At 43.8% G+C, this 17,894-nt stretch overlaps 3 protein-coding genes across 7 annotated transcripts; 2 read left to right on the top strand and 1 right to left on the bottom strand.

Annotated features, from left to right (window-relative positions):
• The first annotated feature begins 117 nt into the window (after positions 1–117).
• LOC113010572 (protein crumbs homolog 1-like) lies at positions 118–7,984 on the top strand. Its single transcript, XM_026149689.2, has 8 exons — positions 118–300; positions 542–1,513; positions 2,682–3,232; positions 3,363–3,528; positions 5,203–6,112; positions 6,197–6,238; positions 6,349–6,471; positions 6,590–7,984. Exons 1-8 carry the CDS (start codon positions 252–254, stop codon positions 6,840–6,842), a joined length of 3,066 nt encoding a protein of 1,021 aa, XP_026005474.2. The 5' UTR covers positions 118–251; the 3' UTR covers positions 6,843–7,984.
• LOC113010602 (sentrin-specific protease 5-like) lies at positions 7,976–12,727 on the bottom strand. 5 transcript variants are annotated; one of them, XM_026149756.2, is made up of 12 exons: positions 12,417–12,727; positions 12,243–12,331; positions 11,218–11,843; positions 10,903–11,115; positions 10,724–10,829; positions 10,501–10,648; positions 10,341–10,388; positions 9,336–9,413; positions 9,010–9,147; positions 8,851–8,934; positions 8,713–8,763; positions 7,976–8,629 (listed from the first exon to the last, which is right to left on the bottom strand). In XM_026149756.2, exons 3-12 carry the CDS (start codon positions 11,582–11,584, stop codon positions 8,513–8,515), a joined length of 1,350 nt encoding a protein of 449 aa, XP_026005541.1. In that variant the 5' UTR covers positions 11,585–11,843; positions 12,243–12,331; positions 12,417–12,727; the 3' UTR covers positions 7,976–8,512. The 5 variants fall into 5 exon arrangements, with proteins under 5 accessions (XP_026005541.1, XP_026005538.1, XP_026005539.1 ...); XM_026149753.2 differs by having other exon boundaries at positions 10,903–11,843; positions 12,417–12,725; XM_026149754.2 differs by having other exon boundaries at positions 10,903–11,840; positions 12,417–12,725.
• Positions 12,728–13,001: 274 nt separating this feature from the next.
• On the top strand, positions 13,002–16,535 carry LOC113010616 (alpha-2-HS-glycoprotein-like). The gene is made up of 7 exons (XM_026149780.2): positions 13,002–14,406; positions 14,767–14,874; positions 14,965–15,046; positions 15,163–15,317; positions 15,411–15,506; positions 15,638–15,709; positions 15,833–16,535. Exons 1-7 carry the CDS (start codon positions 14,209–14,211, stop codon positions 16,319–16,321), a joined length of 1,200 nt encoding a protein of 399 aa, XP_026005565.2. The 5' UTR covers positions 13,002–14,208; the 3' UTR covers positions 16,322–16,535.
• The last annotated feature ends 1,359 nt before the right edge of the window (positions 16,536–17,894 follow it).

The raw sequence follows: 17,894 nt of genomic DNA, 5'->3' as shown, positions 1-17,894 counted from the left end.
AAGTTGTTCAGATTAGCCTCTTGGGTGCACCCCTCCCTTCCCCAACACGTTTAACGTGTAAGACATTGTAAGTGCATTAGCTTAATCCCTCCTATCTGGCGTGCAGCGATCCATGCATTTCAGTGAACGCACACAAACAGTGGTCCTCAGGCAGTGAAGATGGAGGTGCACATGCAAGTATTTTCACCTGTGTTTGATCCAAGATAACAAACCTGCCAAATATTGAACAGTTTGTAGGATTGTAAGGGACAATGTTGAGATTCAGCGTGTATTTGTGCATGCTGTGGTTGCTTTTTGCAGGTAAATATAACTTGTGTGTTGTTGTCACAGGTCAATATTAGAGTCATTAGTATGTTTTTCTGCTCTCGTTCTCACCTCGTCATTGGCACATTTGAAGTGAAGTGAAGTGTACTGAAGTTTGTACAGCTGATTTTTTTTTGTATGTTTAAAATTAATTCATTTGTGTAGACGCCTTACGTGCCTCTCTGTTTACACAAATATATGTATAAAAAGTTATAATGAACTATAATCTGTTCTCTAGACACCGTCTCCAGCGAGGACATCAGTGGATGTGAACAGCAGCCATGCCAAAACGGTGGTGTATGTGAGAGCCACAATGGAGGATTCAGATGCCTTTGCGCCTCTCAGAGCCAAAACGGGCAGCTGTATGGTGGACAGAATTGCACAGTTGCACTTACAGGCTGTAATGAGAACCAGTGTGAGAATGGAGGAGTGTGTTCTCCCTTATTTGTGAACGATCACCACAGTTACACATGCATCTGCCCTGCTGGCTTCACGAGCCCTAAATGCCAGACTCCTACTGTTTTCTCATTTGAGTCCAGAGGCTATGTGTACATACAGACGCCGCTCCTAGACCAAGAAGCTCCTCTTAACGTCACCTTCAGCTTCAGGACGGAACAACTGGTTGGCACCCTCTTACAACGCAGGGTGGACGATCTGCTCTTCAGCATCGAGCTGATGCACGGGCATCTCTGCCTCCTCAGCCTGAGAGGCCAAGGCTCCAGCACATTGGTTCAAGAGCTTCCAGGATATTTGTCTGACAGCAAGTGGCACACAGTGGAAGCATCTCTGGGTGGCGTGGTCAGTCTCATCAGGCTGCTATGCACTGAAGGAAGTTGCACCAGAGAGTCCAATGCTGATGTCCAGCTGCTTGAACAGGCCTCCTCTCTCCCTGAGCCCGGAGCAGTTCGTCACAGCCTCTTCATTGGAGCAATCAGTGGGAACTGGACACTGGGCAGGGCAGTGGAGGAAGCAGACTACCCTCCTGCTTTTCTGGGCTGCTTCAGAGATGTGTTTGTAGACTCACGGCTGTTATTGCCGGTTATAGCGCCAGAAGGTTCACACATCCAGGCGAACATCACTGTGGGGTGCAGCGACAAAGACAAGTGTGACGACAGCCCGTGTCAGAACCGAGGCCGCTGTGTTAGCCAAGGCTGGAGGGGTTACCTTTGTGAGTGCCACAGGCCATATGAGGGAAACAACTGTGCAGAGGGTAAGACTTACATATACATTAACATCATTGCAAGCTGTGTAAATTTTTTAATTAGATTCTCAAATAAACTCAAATTGCTTGTTAGTTCCCAGTTTTTCTTCCTATTTGCTCCGCCATCCACAAAAACCTTGTCTGTCCCCACCTACTGTTCAGGGCTTCTCCTGTGTTTGTTTCCTTACCTGCAACATCAAATACTGCATAAAGTCATGGCATTAAAAAGCTCTGCATCCAGTGTTTTGTTGACCTGTCTCTCCATCCCAGCCTCCTCCCTACATAGTATTTTTATTTCTTTAGGTACAGAACCTCAAAAAACAAATTTTCTTTCCCACAATGAAACACAGCAATGGAGGTCCTCTTTAACAAATGGCTGTTTCAGTCTGAGGTTATAACTTTTAAAAAATATGTAGGTTTTGTGAGCAAAAGCCTTTTTTGGCCTTGTGCAACTTTTGGTTTAATAGATGTGGTGCGATTTCCATTGAACCACACCCATTAGCGCTAACCTGATCTCTGTTAGGTAACATTTCTGAATCCTGAATAACATTTAATTTAGTTGATGACAAATTATTGGAGATACCCTTTAAATATAGGTGCACTGGTTCAAGTTCAAGCTCAGCCTGAGTCATCTTGCTGCTCAAGTGTCAGTGGTGAGCTGTGAAGAGAAGCACCCTGCAGGATAAAATTAGTCGGCAGACGTTAAAGGAGCTTACGGAGCTGGTAGAAATAGCAGACTGTCAAGTCAAACAGCCATGCTTTTAGAACATACACCTGCATCGAGGATTAAAAAAACGTGGTGTTCAGTAATTGACCGGGAATGCCTTCAGTTTGCCAGATCAGGGAGTCTTATGGACTTGTGTCTTCTTTGGTTGCCAAACTGAGGAGCTCCTCCTTGTAATGACCTGCGAGCCTTCTTCATTGTAAAAACCTTTTACTGAAACAATAACTCGTTTAGTTCCCATAACACTGACGACTGTACAATAATCATGGCATTCTTTTGCTTAAAAATGAGATTAGAGACTAATTGGTGTTAGATAAGACGATACATCTTTTTATCACTTACATAAAGACTGGAGATGCTGCACATTTTTGATTTTACTGGGATTGTACATGTAAGACTTTACTGCTCCTGTTAAGTAAATTATGAATTTCTCTCTTTCTCGTGCTTATACAGAGTACATCACAGCCAGGTTTGGAAACAAAGACCTCGAGAGCTATACTGTGTTCTCATTGGATGATGACCCAGGTGATACTGTGATCATATCCATGTTCATCCGCACCAGACAGTCCAGTGGTCTGCTCCTTATCATGACTAACACCACAAGCCAGTACCTCCGCCTGTGGTTGGAAGCGGGTATGATCAAAGTTCAGGTCAACAACTTTGAGACCCTGGTCGGTCGGGCTGTGATCAATGACGGCCATTTCCACCTGGTGACTCTGAAACTGGAAGGAGTGGTAGCCACCTTGTTCCAGTCAGCCCAAAGCCAGGGCTTTATACCCATCAGGCTCATCCAGGTCCATCCTGGGGATATGGTTTATGTCGGGGGGCTACCAGACTCAAGGGCATCGGCTTCTTTTGGCGGGTACTTCAAGGGATGCATCCAGGATCTGAGGATTAACAACAAAAGACTGCAGTTCTATCCAATATCAACTCCGGTAGAATCGTACAACCTGGAACAACTCATCAGCGTTGCAGAAGGATGCAGCAGCGACAACGCCTGTGCTGTGAGTTATGGCAGTGCTGCCATATCGATAACGCTGTTGTGCATGAGCTGCTACCCCTTGCGACCCTGGTGTCTGCACTAACACTGAAAGAGTGCTTTATAATTAATTGATACTGTCTTCTCTGCATTAGGTGAACCCCTGTCTTAACGGGGGAGTGTGTTACTCCATGTGGGATGATTTCATTTGCAACTGCCCCCCCAACACTGCAGGGCGGCGCTGTGAGGAGGTGAAATGGTGCGAGCTGTCTCCCTGCCCAGCTGCTGCAATGTGTCAGCCCCTCTCTCAGGGTTTTGAATGTAAGTAACCTGATAACAGGTTCCAGTCATGCATAATGCATGTCCTGAAAGTACATCATCAGGGAGGAATAAAGACTCTTTAAGAATTCATTTCCCATTCATGGCACATGCAAGCATTTGGAAGAATTTACAAGTAATGTGCAAGCGAACTGACATCCACTGAAGACATCATCAGCACTGCACGTCCCTTTAGGGGACTCAATGGTGCACACACAGTTTTAATTACAGCACTGTTGATTACAGCAGGGAACACAGTAGAGGCAGGGATCCTGCATGGGATTCCTCTAAGGCGTGGTAATCCCTGGTCAGATTAACTCTGCTGCCACATGGCTGTGGTAGTTTATGATGACATGTCTTCCTGGAGCAGTCACATGTTCACAGAGGGGAGGGGAAAAACAGTAGCTTTTTAAACAGTTTTTGAGCTAATTTGCTGTTTAAATAAAAACAAACGGTAAGGACAGTGGGGTTATTTCACACTGGATGTTTTTGGAATTATGTTTTCGTTGAAGTTATTAAAAGGCTCAGTCAGAATAAAGTGGAATCATCTCCTTCTGTACGCCAGTACAAATCAGTTTCCGCTGAGGCAGAGTTGGTATGTTTGTATTTGCTATGCTGCCAGGCTACTGTCAAGTGTGGTTGAACTTACAGAGTCCTGAAAAAAGACATTAGCTTAATTAAACTCTAACCTTGTGACTACACTAGGAACTTCCCGCTCACAGGGTGCACTTTGTAAAAGCAGACCAGACTGTTTTTTTATTAAACATGAGCAGTATGCAGTTCTTAAAGAAACTGGTTTAACGCTTTATAATACAGCGTGCAACTCAGCATGTAATTCCCCTGTAATTTAATGGAATGTCAGTGGTTTTTTTATTTGATATTACAATGTAATTATAATAACCTACACATTCATAAAGGTAGGAATACTAGAATAATGCTTTTAGAGGACGCAAATAAATAATTGTTGTAAATAAATTGAATAAGTCTGTAAGTAATTTTTAGTAATTAGTAAGTAACTTTACATAGTGCCACAATTCTGGGTATTTTACAGGAAAGGGGATAAGTCATACTCTAAGTAATTGCTGCTCTAAGTGCAGCATAATTTCTTGGTAATTTGACAGTAAAACCAATAACATGTCCCAATCTTACATTGTAAGTAGACTGTAGTTTTAAGGGTATTTTATGGAGTGGATTAGCCTTGACTAACCTCAAGGTACTTTACGGGGTTTGAGACACTCCTTTTGAGAGATGTGAACAGTGATTTTGAAAGAAAGAAAATTAAATTCACATAGGCCTGCAAATTTAGATGGCATTTATTTTTTGTTTTAGCATTTGTAAGGGAGAAAAGTTCTTCTCACATCTATATTGGATAACTGAAAAGGAAAAAGGACAATCGAGTAATACAAAATCTACTGTGTACATGTGTTAAAAATAAAGGAAATTGGGAAAAGATTAATTTGCTCTATAATATGGCCCACGCCCCAAAATGTAGAGCATATTTACAATGGGTTGTGTCAAACTTTCAGCCACAGGGAGGACTAAGAGCAATGTGGTATTAGGTTACTCTTCAAGACCTGAAAACATGAGTCTTTAATGTTCAGGGGGGACTGTAGTCTGTATGGGTGTGATGCTTTGAGACTGCAACAAGTAAGCTGCTCCTCCCTGTCTCTGCTACAGGCTTGTCTAATGTGACATTTCGGCTTGGAAGCAGCATTCCACAGTACCGGAGCAATGGAAAGATTAAGCGCAGCCTGACCAGTGTCTCCCTCAGCTTCCGCTCAAGACGGCTTGCTGCCACATTACTGCATGCACGCAAGGACTCAAACTACCTGACGGTCTCTCTCCTGAACTCTCATGTGGTCATGGATCTCCAGGTTGGGGGTGACAAGGACAACGTGTCTATTCAAAGCCAGACTCAGTTCAGTGATGGAAAGTGGCACACTGTGAAGCTCAGCTTGGAAACCCAGGCATCGACCTCCAGTTGGATCATGGTCGTGGATGGAGGAAAGGAGGCCATTAGCATGCCCAAAACAGCTGTGGGTGACCTGGAGTTTCTCAGCAAGGAAGCGGACATCTTCCTGGGTGGTCTAAGCCTGAATGCTGGAGTGGATCTGTCTGGCTGTCTGGGTCCTGTCGAGATTGGGGGGCTTCTTCTCCCTTTCCACCCCGATACAGAGCTGAACCTGCCCAGACCTCAGGAGGAGCAGTTTTTGAGGATAAACAGCAATGCTCCCCTGCTGTACGGCTGCTGGGGAGCCAGTGTTTGCACACCTAACCCTTGCAGGAACGAGGGTGTCTGCGAGGACCTGTTTGACCTGCATCAGTGCACGTGTTCCTCCGAGTGGACGGGCCACCTGTGTCAAGACTCGACAGACCCCTGCATCTCCGGGCCCTGTCTCTACGGCAACTGTGTCAGCCTACCTGGAGGGTATAAGTGTGCGTGTGAGCAGGGGTACAGCGGCGAGCAATGTGAGGTAGAAGTCGATATGTGTGAAAAAAGCAATTGCAGCCACGGCGCCACGTGCCTCAAAGGCTTCCAGACGTACTCCTGTCTATGCCCTCAAAATATGACCGGCCAGTACTGCGAGTGAGTTCCTCAAGAGTTGATTTCAATGTCACCAGAGATAGCAATGTCACCAGTTGTGCTGATTTGCAAACTTCTCTATTACAGCGAGAAACTCCCTGAAATCCCATGGTACATCGAGACCAATCCGTAAGTGCTTTTACATCAAATTCAACACACTTCACTTAACCAAGTAAACAACAAATCAACCATTTCTGAATTAAACAGTGTTTACTTTCTCTCTTCTGATGTTTGCCCAGACTTCCTCGGTTGCCCGTGTCTACATGCACGGGTACACGGTGGAACTACAGCTGCTTTAATGGAGGAAGCTGCTCCGAGGCTGATGATGCTTGTTACTGCCTGCCTGGCTTCGCGGGACAATGGTATGACATGCATAATGATAGTTAATTTGCACGCAACTTGTGATTTTAAAAGTCCATTTCAGTGCAGCTACTGCCCCCAGGTGGCCAAAAACAGAACTTTTTTAAATTTTCCTTTCAGGTGTGAGAAGGACGTGGATGAATGTGCCTCTGACCCCTGTATGAACGGAGGTTTCTGTGTCAATTATGTGAACAGTTTTGAGTGCGTGTGCGACATGAATTACTCGGGGATTCACTGCCAAATAGACGTCAGCGACTTCTACTTGTACCTCTTCCTGGGCCTGTGGCAGAACCTCTTCCAGCTCGTGTCCTACCTCGTGATTCGTCTCGACGACGAGCCAGAAATTGAGTGGGGGTTCCAGATCAACGATTAGACCCTCTTTATGATGAATAAAATCAGACCTAGCTCGATGTGAAGGGTTAATCAGTCACAACAGCACATCTACTGGAGGAGATCTGCAACATCTTTGGGCTGTATGAATCAGTTTTATCTCTTCCTGTGGGAACATACACGTCCACAGACATTGCGAGCAAATATATCTACCTACATAGTCTCCGTGGTAAGGGGAAACTGTTCTCCTTTGTGGCCTCTTGTGATTTAGGTTGATAAACCAGGTGTATCTGCATTAATCTACATAATACCTGCAGTATTTAAGTGGTCCGTGTTGCAGATACACAGCTCTTGGTTTCAGTGTGCACTCGTAAACATGAGACTTTTATGAATGTTTGAATTTTTTATGAAGACAATTTTTTTTAAATCTCAGCTTTACAACGAGCTGCTAACGAGGAACAGTGGCTGTTGATATACGTTACGTATTCGTGTAATGTATTGACAGGGTCAGCAATAGAGATGTGTCTGTTGTGAACAGGTTTATTTGGTTATGTTGAACAATACATACTCCATCGTGTTTTTGACAGTGTGTGAATCTGGTTCTAATACTGAAAACTACACTTTAGAGAGCTCTGTGTGTGCCTTAAATATCCACTTTTTGATCTGTGCGACAGCTTTTCTCTCACTGGGTTTTGTAACTGTTCCTCGCATAGTTATAATCAAGTGGATGAAACTGAAATTACAATATATGTATCTAAGACGTATTTACAAATATTTATGTAACGTAATATAAAATAAGTTGTCCTGCATACAGTATCTGATCTTGAAAGGGAATCCATTATGCTTTTCCTTCATTTCTCAAACATAGCATCTACAATTGTGGATGCTCATGTTAAACATGGATAGAGACTGAACTGGTGAGGTCAGCAAATGCAAACGTGAGTTAAACACTCACTTTTATGCATTTTTTTTTTCTACTTTTGGCACTGTGTGATGTGATATGCCTAATATGACTATCAGGCACACCTGACGGGCTGCAAAAGGTCCAATATGTGATTAAAAAAAGGATCATACTGAAATATGAATCATGCAAACCTACTCTGAGTCACAGGAAAAAAACATGTAGATGGAAATGAGCATCTTTTAGGAGAAACAAATATAAATAAATGTGAAATGTTTGGAAAATGACAGTTTTTATTTAAATCCTTTGTATACATATTGCTCATCTGAAACAGGCACATTCAAGAAAACACTACTTCAATTCACTCATCTGGTGATAACAGGTCAAATCTGATGCTAACAATGGTGCCAATAAGATTCACAGAAACATAGTAGCTGCCAAACGGACACAGGACAGGACAGACTCCGTATGGCTCCAGGTAAGTCCACTCGTCTTCTCCTCTCAAAGACATGCTTGATTAAATACTGATCATATGCAGTAGTTACCAAAATGGATGAAAATGTGACCTGACGAGTGAATTATATTTCGCAGCAGGGATCGTATTTTCACATTATATACATAATGTAAGGCCGCTGTGGAGCTGCTACCACAATCACACCCTACACGATGTTGTCTGTGAAGGTTCTCAGTCATCCTTGGACCAGGTCATCGTAGTCCAAGGAGCTTGGAAAGAAAAGCATCTGGACTTCTTTAAGTTGCTTATTATGTTATTTTTATACCAAAACACATCCATCCAACAAGTTAATGACTCATCAGTCCTGTTCATGGAGCTTACAGTCGCAGAGCTCTTTGTAGATCCTCTTTCGTATCTTTGGTATGTCTTTTTGTGAGAAGTGGAGGGGTCTTGTCAGAGCAAGGCATCTAGAATACTGTAAAAGAGCAATATCATGTAGTGAGCAAGCAACAGAAACAAATCTGAAACGATCATGCACGCGAACAAAGTCGCACATACCTCCAGAACAAAAACTCCGCAGTCGTTCTCGTTGGTCTGCTGCGGGACTTTCTGCGAGGAGCAGCAGGGGGAGACAGCACATCGTGTCAGTGAGAGCGAGCGTTCAAACAGGTAACAGTTTAAACCAGGACGACGTACCTCATCGAACGCCACCGTCCAACCGCTTTCAAAAGCAGTTTGCTTCTTTTCTTTTGCTTCGGTCATCAAGTATTTCAGGATGTTCTGTTGAGAGGAAAACGTTTAGATAGAAAAAGTATTTTGTCAAAGTAACTGCGTGTACGTGAAGTGTGTAATTACCCTTCCAACTTTCTGGAGCCCGTTCCCTTGAGAGTCATAAAGGCAGATTTTCTTTTGGACGATGTCGGCAGTCACCAAACACCAGTGAACCTCCAGATGGATAGGCACCAAAAGAAGTCTCTTAGAAAACAAATCCACCTGGACGAGACACACGAGATCACAGCCACCCATCCCACCCACTCCTTAGTTCTTTAGAGACTTTTTTCATACTTTTCATTGCATAGAAATAAAAGTTATGTTAGTTCTTTTTGCTTCTGGGAGAAACATGGCAATAGAAAGCTGCATGACTAACAAGGGTATCACATCATTTCCATCTAAGAGCTCACCTGCTTCGTCCATCGCTTAACACCATCGTATCCTTTGGTCATCAGCTGCCGGTGGAAGAAACTGTTGAGAAAATGGACCTAAAAGCGAAGACAAACAGAAATCATCAGTTTATAACAATTAAAAATACGTAGATTTAAAAGTTCTAGGATCAAACATCGCTTTCAAGTAATAGGATAAATATTGGAACGATATCTACAGTATTGTCTCATATTGGGGTACCAGTACTCCTAGGGGTAGTCCACAGCACTACATGGGCTACTAGCAAGGAACCTGGGGCCTACTGCACCAGCATAAGGTCTAACTGTAGGTCTGTGGATTTCATCTCCATATCTAACAGCACTCAACGCAGCACTGGCTAACAAGCTGAGCCATGTTTGACGCTCAGAGGCTATTCGTCACCAGAGCATCACTGACCGACTGCCTAACCAATCATCCTGGCTGATGCTGCAGAGAGTATCACGTTTGGATGATATCTTCAGACTCAGGTCTGCTACACAAGTTCAGTGAATCTGCTCTCATGTGTGAAAAGCGACAGGTGCCAGTGGTCGACTTGCCCGTTCTGGCGATTTGTGGCACCGAAAGCCAGTCGAGCTGCACGAAGATCATCTGTGAGCTCCAACTAAAGGACATTAGGTTCTCATGCCACCCTCATAGAGAGCAGCTGGAAGTCATTTTGTGGGGCTCCTGCTCCTCCTTGTACAGAGGAGCAGAAACTGTTCCTGAAACTGGCTTGATTCCCTCTCCAGCTCTCCTCCCCCTCCATGCCTGCCTGCCCGGCAGGGTGACAGCAATACTCTGTCAGCCTTTTACAGCAGAGGGGTAAGAAGCATTTTAAACAGTCTGGAGTAAATAAACTGACCTCGTTAAATAATATAGAAATACATACAGCCTTATAGTCCCTTTAATGAATAAGTCCAGTAGGTGAAATCTTTCCTCGCTTAGCGTTCCGATGCAAGAAAAATTCCAGCATTTTTAGATCTTCATTTAGAGCTTTGTTTAATTACCTTCTGATGGGAAGAATCCATGATCAGTTCCCCGTACATGTTCATAACCTTCAACAGAAACAACAAAGGCGTACATACACCCGTTACATTGATCTTAAACATTCACACACCAGTGAATCCAGTAAAGCATGGCGTGTTTGGTGTTAAAGATGATGCTAACCTGGTCGTTGAGCCAGTTCTGATCTGCCAGCGTCAACAAATCGTCCAGAGTCAACGTGTGTTTCTTGTAGACCACCTGAAAAGACCGGACGGGCTTCTGGAGGATCGCAGCTCGGTAGCTGGTAACCTCAGAGAGGACTGTGTTTTTCCTGAACAGACACAAACGGGCAACGCTCAGAAAGCTCCCACTTACTCTTTACCACAACAACAGAATTCTGATTTACCTGTCACTTAAACCAGTGTAAAACTTCCCCTTGAGATGCCTCAAGACGTCGTTCTTACGTAATGGGATTAAGCTTCCATATTTCATGTAGAAGTCATCAAGAAACTCTGGAGAAACACAGAAACTCTTAACAAACGGCCCAGAGAAGAAAGTTGCACCAAATGTTAACGATGCACATACCGTGGATGTCCTTCGTCAGTGCCTTCAGGCTGACATCAGTGTGAGGGGATACTGTTTTTTTACTACTGATGGTCTCATCAGTATCTGTGACTGTACTCTGGTCCTGGCCTGGAGTACCAGCAGTCTGTGCTGATGGGCTGCCGACCTCGAGTCTTTGTGCAGGAGTTGTTCCTGGTACCCTGCTCTGTGTGACGTCTTCACATGTGTAACTGTCTGCATTTAATGAAGATTGGATACTATGACAGTGTCTTAAAGGCTCTCTAATTTCACCAATGTGTACCAAAGTTTCTCCTGTAATGGTTTCACCATCAGTACCTGCAGCAGCATCTGTGTTCACATCCTGGTTCTGTCTTTTAAGGGGATCCTCTGAACCTCCAGTATCACATCCAAGAGCTGACACAAGGACTGATGTTTTCGCTGCATTCAGCGCGTGGTACGCTTTCCTTTTATTTTTTTGTGTCTTTAAACTGAGGCCAGGGCCCGAGCCAAAGCGTTTTTTAGCTCTAAATATCCCAAAGTGGCACTTCTCTCTCCACTTCCTCCACATCCAAAGCTGTAGTTTACAGTACAAGCGCCTCTTGGCTCGCCTGGACATGTGAGAGACCCCATTGATTAAAGAAATGGATCCCTTCCTCCTCTTCAAGTATTTCGCTTTGCTCCGCTGGCTCTGTGCTCGGTGCATTTGGCAGAGAGTGAAGAACGCTTTCCGGAGAGCCAAGTGTGAGCGAGGCGGCTCAAATGTAGCAGCATTTAGCAACAAACCAACACACGGAGCTACATGGTTTCCGGGCCATGATCCAGCCGCTGTTAGATGAGACAATTTCACCTTGAAGTGGAAAGGTGAAATAACATGAGGTCTGAAGAATTCACAATTTGACACGATCCTCACAGCTTACTTAGGGGTCCCTGTCCTGGCTTTGGTTTCACAGTCTGACCATCTGCTGCGACACAGAACAAAAGTTTGATTACACATGAGCCTCACTTTGATGAAAAAGGATTTCATAAATAGATCTGATCCTACGGTGAACCGATCAGTGGCTGAACGCTGGTAAATTCTTCTCAGGTAGAGAAGAATTTTAGTAGCAGGCTGCTACTAACAATGTGCATATGGACTAATTACTTACTGCTTCTTTTACCAAGGCAAATGATCTGAACAGGTCTTCCATCACAGTTGTTGCTTTTGCACTTGCATCAGCTCTTTATACTGAGAAGGAGGCCTTTTTCAGAAGTTGTCAGAGGTCTGAGAGTTACAGACCTGCCTGCAGGTGCGCGTGTGCAGCACATGTCCCCACATAGAAAGACACACATTTTTATTTTTACAAGCAATATTATTTTGTTACCTCCAGGCTGTCGGAGCGGGTACAGGTCGCTGTTTTGCCCGCCTTGAATTGCTTTCTTCCAGACACGTGTTTCCAATCACAGACCCTTGCTAAAAAAAAAAAAAAAAAAGCCGGCGATGTTTAAAGACACCCAACAATTGCCTGCAACAAACGAGGAGCTAGCCACACACTCACGTAGCCTCGCAGTTTCCCCCTCGTTTGGCTCAATGAAACCTCGAAGCGGAGAAAGCTCTTCGCGGACACGTCCTGTCTGTGTGTGCGTTCACATAAATCAGAGCGTTTTTTATTCAGAACACGGCGTTTGGAGCTAAAACTCTTTAGCTTACTTAGCATTCAGGTTAGCCGATGCAAGATTGGATCACGCAGACGGACGCAACGTGAGCGACGTCTTGCTGTGATTGGTTGTTAGACTTCGGCTTCATCCAATCCGTTGACCGTTAACAGTCACATGTAGTCACGTGCCCCTCTCATCCTGACCAATCAAAACACGATCTTCTTCTTTAGACGTCCGTTTAGTTACATTAAAGTGTGTCACTGCCCCCTGCAGGCCCTCTCTGTGCGTTCAGGGATTTTATTTTATAGAAATTTTATAGAAACAAGTGTTACAACAAATCTTGATAACCCGGGTAAATATACCGTATCTTCAACTTCAACTTATACATCCCTTTACTTTGCAAAATAAGACCACAATAAGTTCTTCTTTCTAGTTTCCATTACTCTCAACACTCTTACCCCTTATGCTTTTTCATCCATCATCCATTTCTGTTTTGTCTTTAAAGTTGATCTTGCAATATCATTAAAACACCAGTCAAAGAAATCATGTCTCATTAATAAATACAAAGCTACAGAAACATCAGAATAAAAAATGTCTTGTTTGCCTTCCAACCTTCTGCAGTCATTGACTATTAAACAATTCCAGAATCCACAAAACTAAACATGAAAATGATAAGCCAAACAAAAACATTATGGACTTCCCTGCAGTCTCTGCACGTAGCAGAGGCTGCAGGAAGTCTTTTAAAAATGAAGTCCCAGCCACAAGATTTCAATTTTAAAAGCAGTTGGGAAAAATCTAAACTATTTTCAGGAGAAGCCAAACAAACTTGGGAGGTTGTTCTTGTGGCAGGCTGCTACTAACAATGTAGCCTAAAGATACAGTTTAAAGGGCTCATTCAAAGCTAAATCTAAAGAAATGGCCGTGGCTCGAGACGTTTGCACGGTACTGTAACATATCTGTGATTTAATGCTGAATGGAAGTGACCGTGTGTTTTTACTAAAGTTATTAAACCTCTAAGCTTTGTGAAGTATTCTAGAGGGAATGGAAAGACTCTGCGGCGGTCCTCAGTCTGCACTTTATTGCTCATTTGAGAAAACATTTGAAATCTTCTCATCAGTATCTCTGTTTGCGGCCTGCTGCTGACCTTGAGTGACACTGGTGTAATAAGCAGATGGTCGCTGTCCCCCCCAAAACCTGGCAAACATCCTGTTTTTTTCCTTTTTTTTAGTATCATTGAGCAAGTCCGCAGATCCCTGCTGACAGTGGGGCCCAGCTCTGTAGATGACCAGCGTGACCTCTGTTGAGGGAGACAGCTGGTTACACAATACGAGTGAACCCAAAGATCTTCTCACATGTAATATTTGATATATATTCACGGCAGACATAGAGACAGGTGTCAGTATATGTTGCAGGAGTGTGACACTAAAACTGATTTGAACTAAAGGCTGCTCGTCCCACGCTAGACTTTGTGAGTTTCCATTTGCTTTGGCAGTTATCCTTTAAAAAAAAAAAAAAAAGAGCAGCACCATGTGACGCAAGAGTCAGGAGGGATGAACATGGTGTTTAACTTGGCTCTGTTTTCATGTTTAAAGTACAGGATATATAAGCAGCGACCTGCACCAGCTCTGCCTCTCATCTTTACCAGCATCTGCTCGTCTGTGATACCTTATTTTTGTTGCATTTCACACAGAAATGAATCTCCTGAGCTTCACTGTGGTGCTGGGACTGTTGGTGGGGACATGGGCTCAACCCATCGTGCGAAGGCCTCTGTGCGACTCCCCCGAGGCGGAGGAGGCTGCTCTGGTGGCGCAGGATTACCTCAACGCCCAGCACCATCATGGCTACAAGTATGTACTGAATCAGATCGACGACATCAAGGTCTACGCGAAGGTAAGTCAGCAGGTGGAGGTGCTGTTTAGTTACATACAGAAATGTGTGAACACAGTAGAAAAGAATAACGTTTACTGGGCAGAGAAGAAGGATAAACACTAAGTGTAGCAGTCCATACTGCATCATGTTATAGACAGTTTTGTTTATGGTGCCCCTCTCTTTCTAACTTTTTAGGACATTTTCAGACTAAATCAGAAGCAGCTATGTGCTCTATTTTTGCTAATAGGAGCTCTTATATGTTCACCTGCATCTGGAATAATATATACAGCAGAATTTAGTCAATTACCATCTTATGCACTACATTTTTTAAAAGTAATGTAACAATTGTGCAGTGATTTGTATATATTTTTGCTTTTTTAGCCAGACGGAGATGAATACGACATGGAAGTTGACCTGCTGGAGACAGACTGTCACGTGTTGGACCCGCTGCCTCTTGCCAACTGCACAGTCAGGCCCAAAGTACAGACGGTGAGACGCAGAAGCTCTCAGGCTTCGACTCCTGTAATTCAGTCGATATTAGTTCTGATCAACCTACTTTGATTCTTCGTTCTCTTCCAGGCGGTAGAAGGAGACTGTGATGTGGTGCTGAAGAAGGTTGGCGGTGTTCTGAAGGTCATTGCATTCAAGTGCAAATCAGAGGGTAAAGATCACAGATGCTGCTCTCATCCAAATGATTACAAAGAACAAACCACAGCAGTGTCCATACATACTGCATGTGTCAATAACCTGTATGTGACTTTCCTGCTCGACTTGTAGTATCCACAGAGGATTTTTGTTTGGGCTGCCCCAGCCTCCTTCCCCTCAATAACACCGATGCACTGGACTTTGTTCATGCCTCTCTGACAACCTTCAACAACATGACTGTGAACACGACACACGTTCTTCTCGAGGTTGGAAGGTTGTCATCACAGGTCAGACAGTCAGGATACTTTTTACCAGATGTAACACAGCTGCATGCTTTAACCTGCAGCTGTCAGTTCATCAGTGCTGTTTAATACTCTCAGGTTGTGTTTGGTGGGCCCATCTTCATAACAGAATATGTGGTTGTTGAGGGAAACTGCACCGAGGATCCCTGCGTGCCTCTCAACGATGCCATGGCTGTGAGTACACAGTAGTAAAAGCACTCAGTTTGTTTTCAGGCCTGTTGATCTGATCTGAGATGGAGAAATGTTCAATCAGGTCACCAGATGTTGAAAATGAACAAAACTGAGAGCTGTGCCTCTCTCTCCAGGCTCGTGGGATTTGTACAGCCAAAGGTACAATCGCCCAGCACAGTGTGGACTGCAAGATGTTCTCCACTCTGGTAAAATACTGCATCTGACTTCTAATATGTTCTGATTCATGAAGACAAAACAACATTCACCATCTAACGTTCACACAGAAAACATTAAGAACTGTTTTTCTCTCACTGATGTCATTTTTTTAGATTCCCATTGTAGATGCCAACAGCACTGCAGCTGCAGACCCCGTCCTACCACCAGTGGTTCATGTGCACACACACGGCCTGTCACACAAGCACGGCCACAGCCACCACAAACTGACTGCTCTCCACAACCCCCATCAAAACGTCCTGTTATCTGCAGAGTCAGCAGAATCAGATGAAGTTGTACCTGTCGTCCCTGCTGCTGCTGCTCCAGCTGCAGATCCAGCTCCAGCTGCAGATCCAGCTCCAGCTGCAGACCCTGCTCTCGCTGCAGATCCTGCCCTTGCTGCAGATCCTGCCCTTGCTGCAGATCCTGCCCTTGCTGCAGATTCTGACTCAGCTGGAGAATCTTTGACGAGTAAGGAGCCTCCTCTTTTCTTCTGGAAGAGAGATGTATCTGCTGCAGCTGCTGCCGTGGTTGATGCTCCTGCTGTTCAAACAGGACCAGTTACTCTCGTGCCAGTCTGCCCAGGAAGAGTCAGGTTCTTCTAAGTGTCCAAGTCTCACAGACTCTATACTTGCTTTCATTTGTAGCAGAGCACCTTTGATACATTAGCCATTTCCAGTAGATGTAACAAAACACCAACCAATGAGAAATAATTCATTGTTTTAAACTGTCAAATCAGACAAGCTTCTCTGTCAAATTGTCTGTAAAGATGTTGAATAAATCTCAAGTGAATTTACAGGGTTAATGAGGACACACTGATCATTTGTACTGTAGTTCTTGCCGTCATTCTGCAAAGTCCTCTAGAACGATTTCAAAAGTCCACAGTGCTGTTTGCCTGTTGTGTTGACTCATGCCAACGACCCTCCTGTGAACCGGCTGACATTTCTGATACAGCCATGAACAACAGCAGCTTTTCCTCTGCACATCCATGCTCACCACAACTCAACATTTCAGAAATGAATGAAAACACCAGGATACTCATACATCCAAGTATGAAAGAGTTCACACTTCATAATCATAAGAGGCTATTTAAAGATTTCAATGTGAAAATGTTGATAAGATATTTTATCCCATCGACCTGAGTTTCTCAGGTTACAGACAGACAAACATACAGGTCAATGCTGGTGAATATGGGCAAAGTCTATTAGTGAATTTACAAGAATGGATCAATATTCAGAAAGCTGCAGTTCATGGTAAAGGACAAATTAGGTAGACAGCCTCAAAAATGCTGTGAACCCTCTGAGTCTAAAAAGCGATATGATGCCCCCACGGGCTAAACTGATAAGAGAAGCAGCCAAATAAAGAAAAAGTTGTCCTTGGTTACCCACACACGAAGAGATAAGATGATTTTTATACCCAGCTGCTCTAACACCCACTTTCCAGATGTTTTAGACAGTTGTTTTGAACCCATAAACATCAAATTCTCAGCTTAAAAAAAATTAAAGCACAATTTTGGTTACTGAGCCCGTAATGAGGCATTCACAAGAGTCCAAACAGTAAGGTTGTGATGTTGGTCAGTATCCTCCGGACCCTCATTTAGTTTCCTTTAATTTATATGGAAAACCTGGAAGTTGTGGGGCAGCCACCTTGAAAGGTTTGAAGCTTGATGAGGATCAAGTGAAATAGTGGGTTTATACTCACTTTTGCTCAGTGTTACTGTTTGCCCTCTATTTCCAGAGTGTACAACCCATCCTGAACAGAAATATACATGTTTTTTCCTCTTAAAGGCAGAGAATCAAACAGATATGCACACCGTATCGTTTCCTATAGACAGGTTGAATAATGAGCAGAGATGACCACACCTTCAGGATGTCCGACTGTGCTGAAAGCACATCTGTTTGAGGCCAGAGTTCATGGCTCCCAGCTACCGCTCACTGTAAACTTCAACCTATTAAACAGTAACTTTCCACTTAATAGAATTTGCTGGATTCTTAGAGTCACCCTTATCCAAATCAAAAATCATTTAGATGCCAAAGGAAGCTTTCATACTGAAAACACATGCACTGCTCCTCAATTTCCACAGCTAATGATATAACAGCTCGTTAGACTGAATATATTCACTTTTCTTTATTGTTTATACTGAGCACTGCTGTTAACAGAGGACGACTCATTTTAATC

This window comes from Astatotilapia calliptera, chromosome 18, assembly GCF_964374335.1.
Source record: "Astatotilapia calliptera chromosome 18, fAstCal68.1, whole genome shotgun sequence".
NCBI lineage: Eukaryota > Metazoa > Chordata > Actinopteri > Cichliformes > Cichlidae > Astatotilapia > Astatotilapia calliptera.
This window is presented reverse-complemented; position numbering and strand designations above follow the sequence as displayed.

Coding starts and splice junctions, on each gene's coding strand:
- LOC113010572 (XM_026149689.2), top strand. CDS start 252: ATGTTGAGATTCAGCGTGTATTTGTGCATGCTGTGGTTGCTTTTTGCA. Junction 1,514..2,681: donor GGGAAACAACTGTGCAGAGG/GTAAGACTTACA, acceptor GTGCTTATACAG/AGTACATCACAGCCAGGTTT. Junction 6,113..6,196: donor ATGACCGGCCAGTACTGCGA/GTGAGTTCCTCA, acceptor TCTCTATTACAG/CGAGAAACTCCCTGAAATCC.
- LOC113010602 (XM_080292553.1), bottom strand. CDS start 11,584: ATGCACCGAGCACAGAGCCAGCGGAGCAAAGCGAAATACTTGAAGAGG. Junction 8,764..8,850: donor GGACGGTGGCGTTCGATGAG/GTACGTCGTCCT, acceptor TGCTCCTCGCAG/AAAGTCCCGCAGCAGACCAA. Junction 8,630..8,712: donor GCGGAGTTTTTGTTCTGGAG/GTATGTGCGACT, acceptor GCTCTTTTACAG/TATTCTAGATGCCTTGCTCT.
- LOC113010616 (XM_026149780.2), top strand. CDS start 14,209: ATGAATCTCCTGAGCTTCACTGTGGTGCTGGGACTGTTGGTGGGGACA. Junction 14,875..14,964: donor TCAGGCCCAAAGTACAGACG/GTGAGACGCAGA, acceptor GTTCTCTTCCAG/GCGGTAGAAGGAGACTGTGA. Junction 15,318..15,410: donor TTGGAAGGTTGTCATCACAG/GTCAGACAGTCA, acceptor TAATACTCTCAG/GTTGTGTTTGGTGGGCCCAT.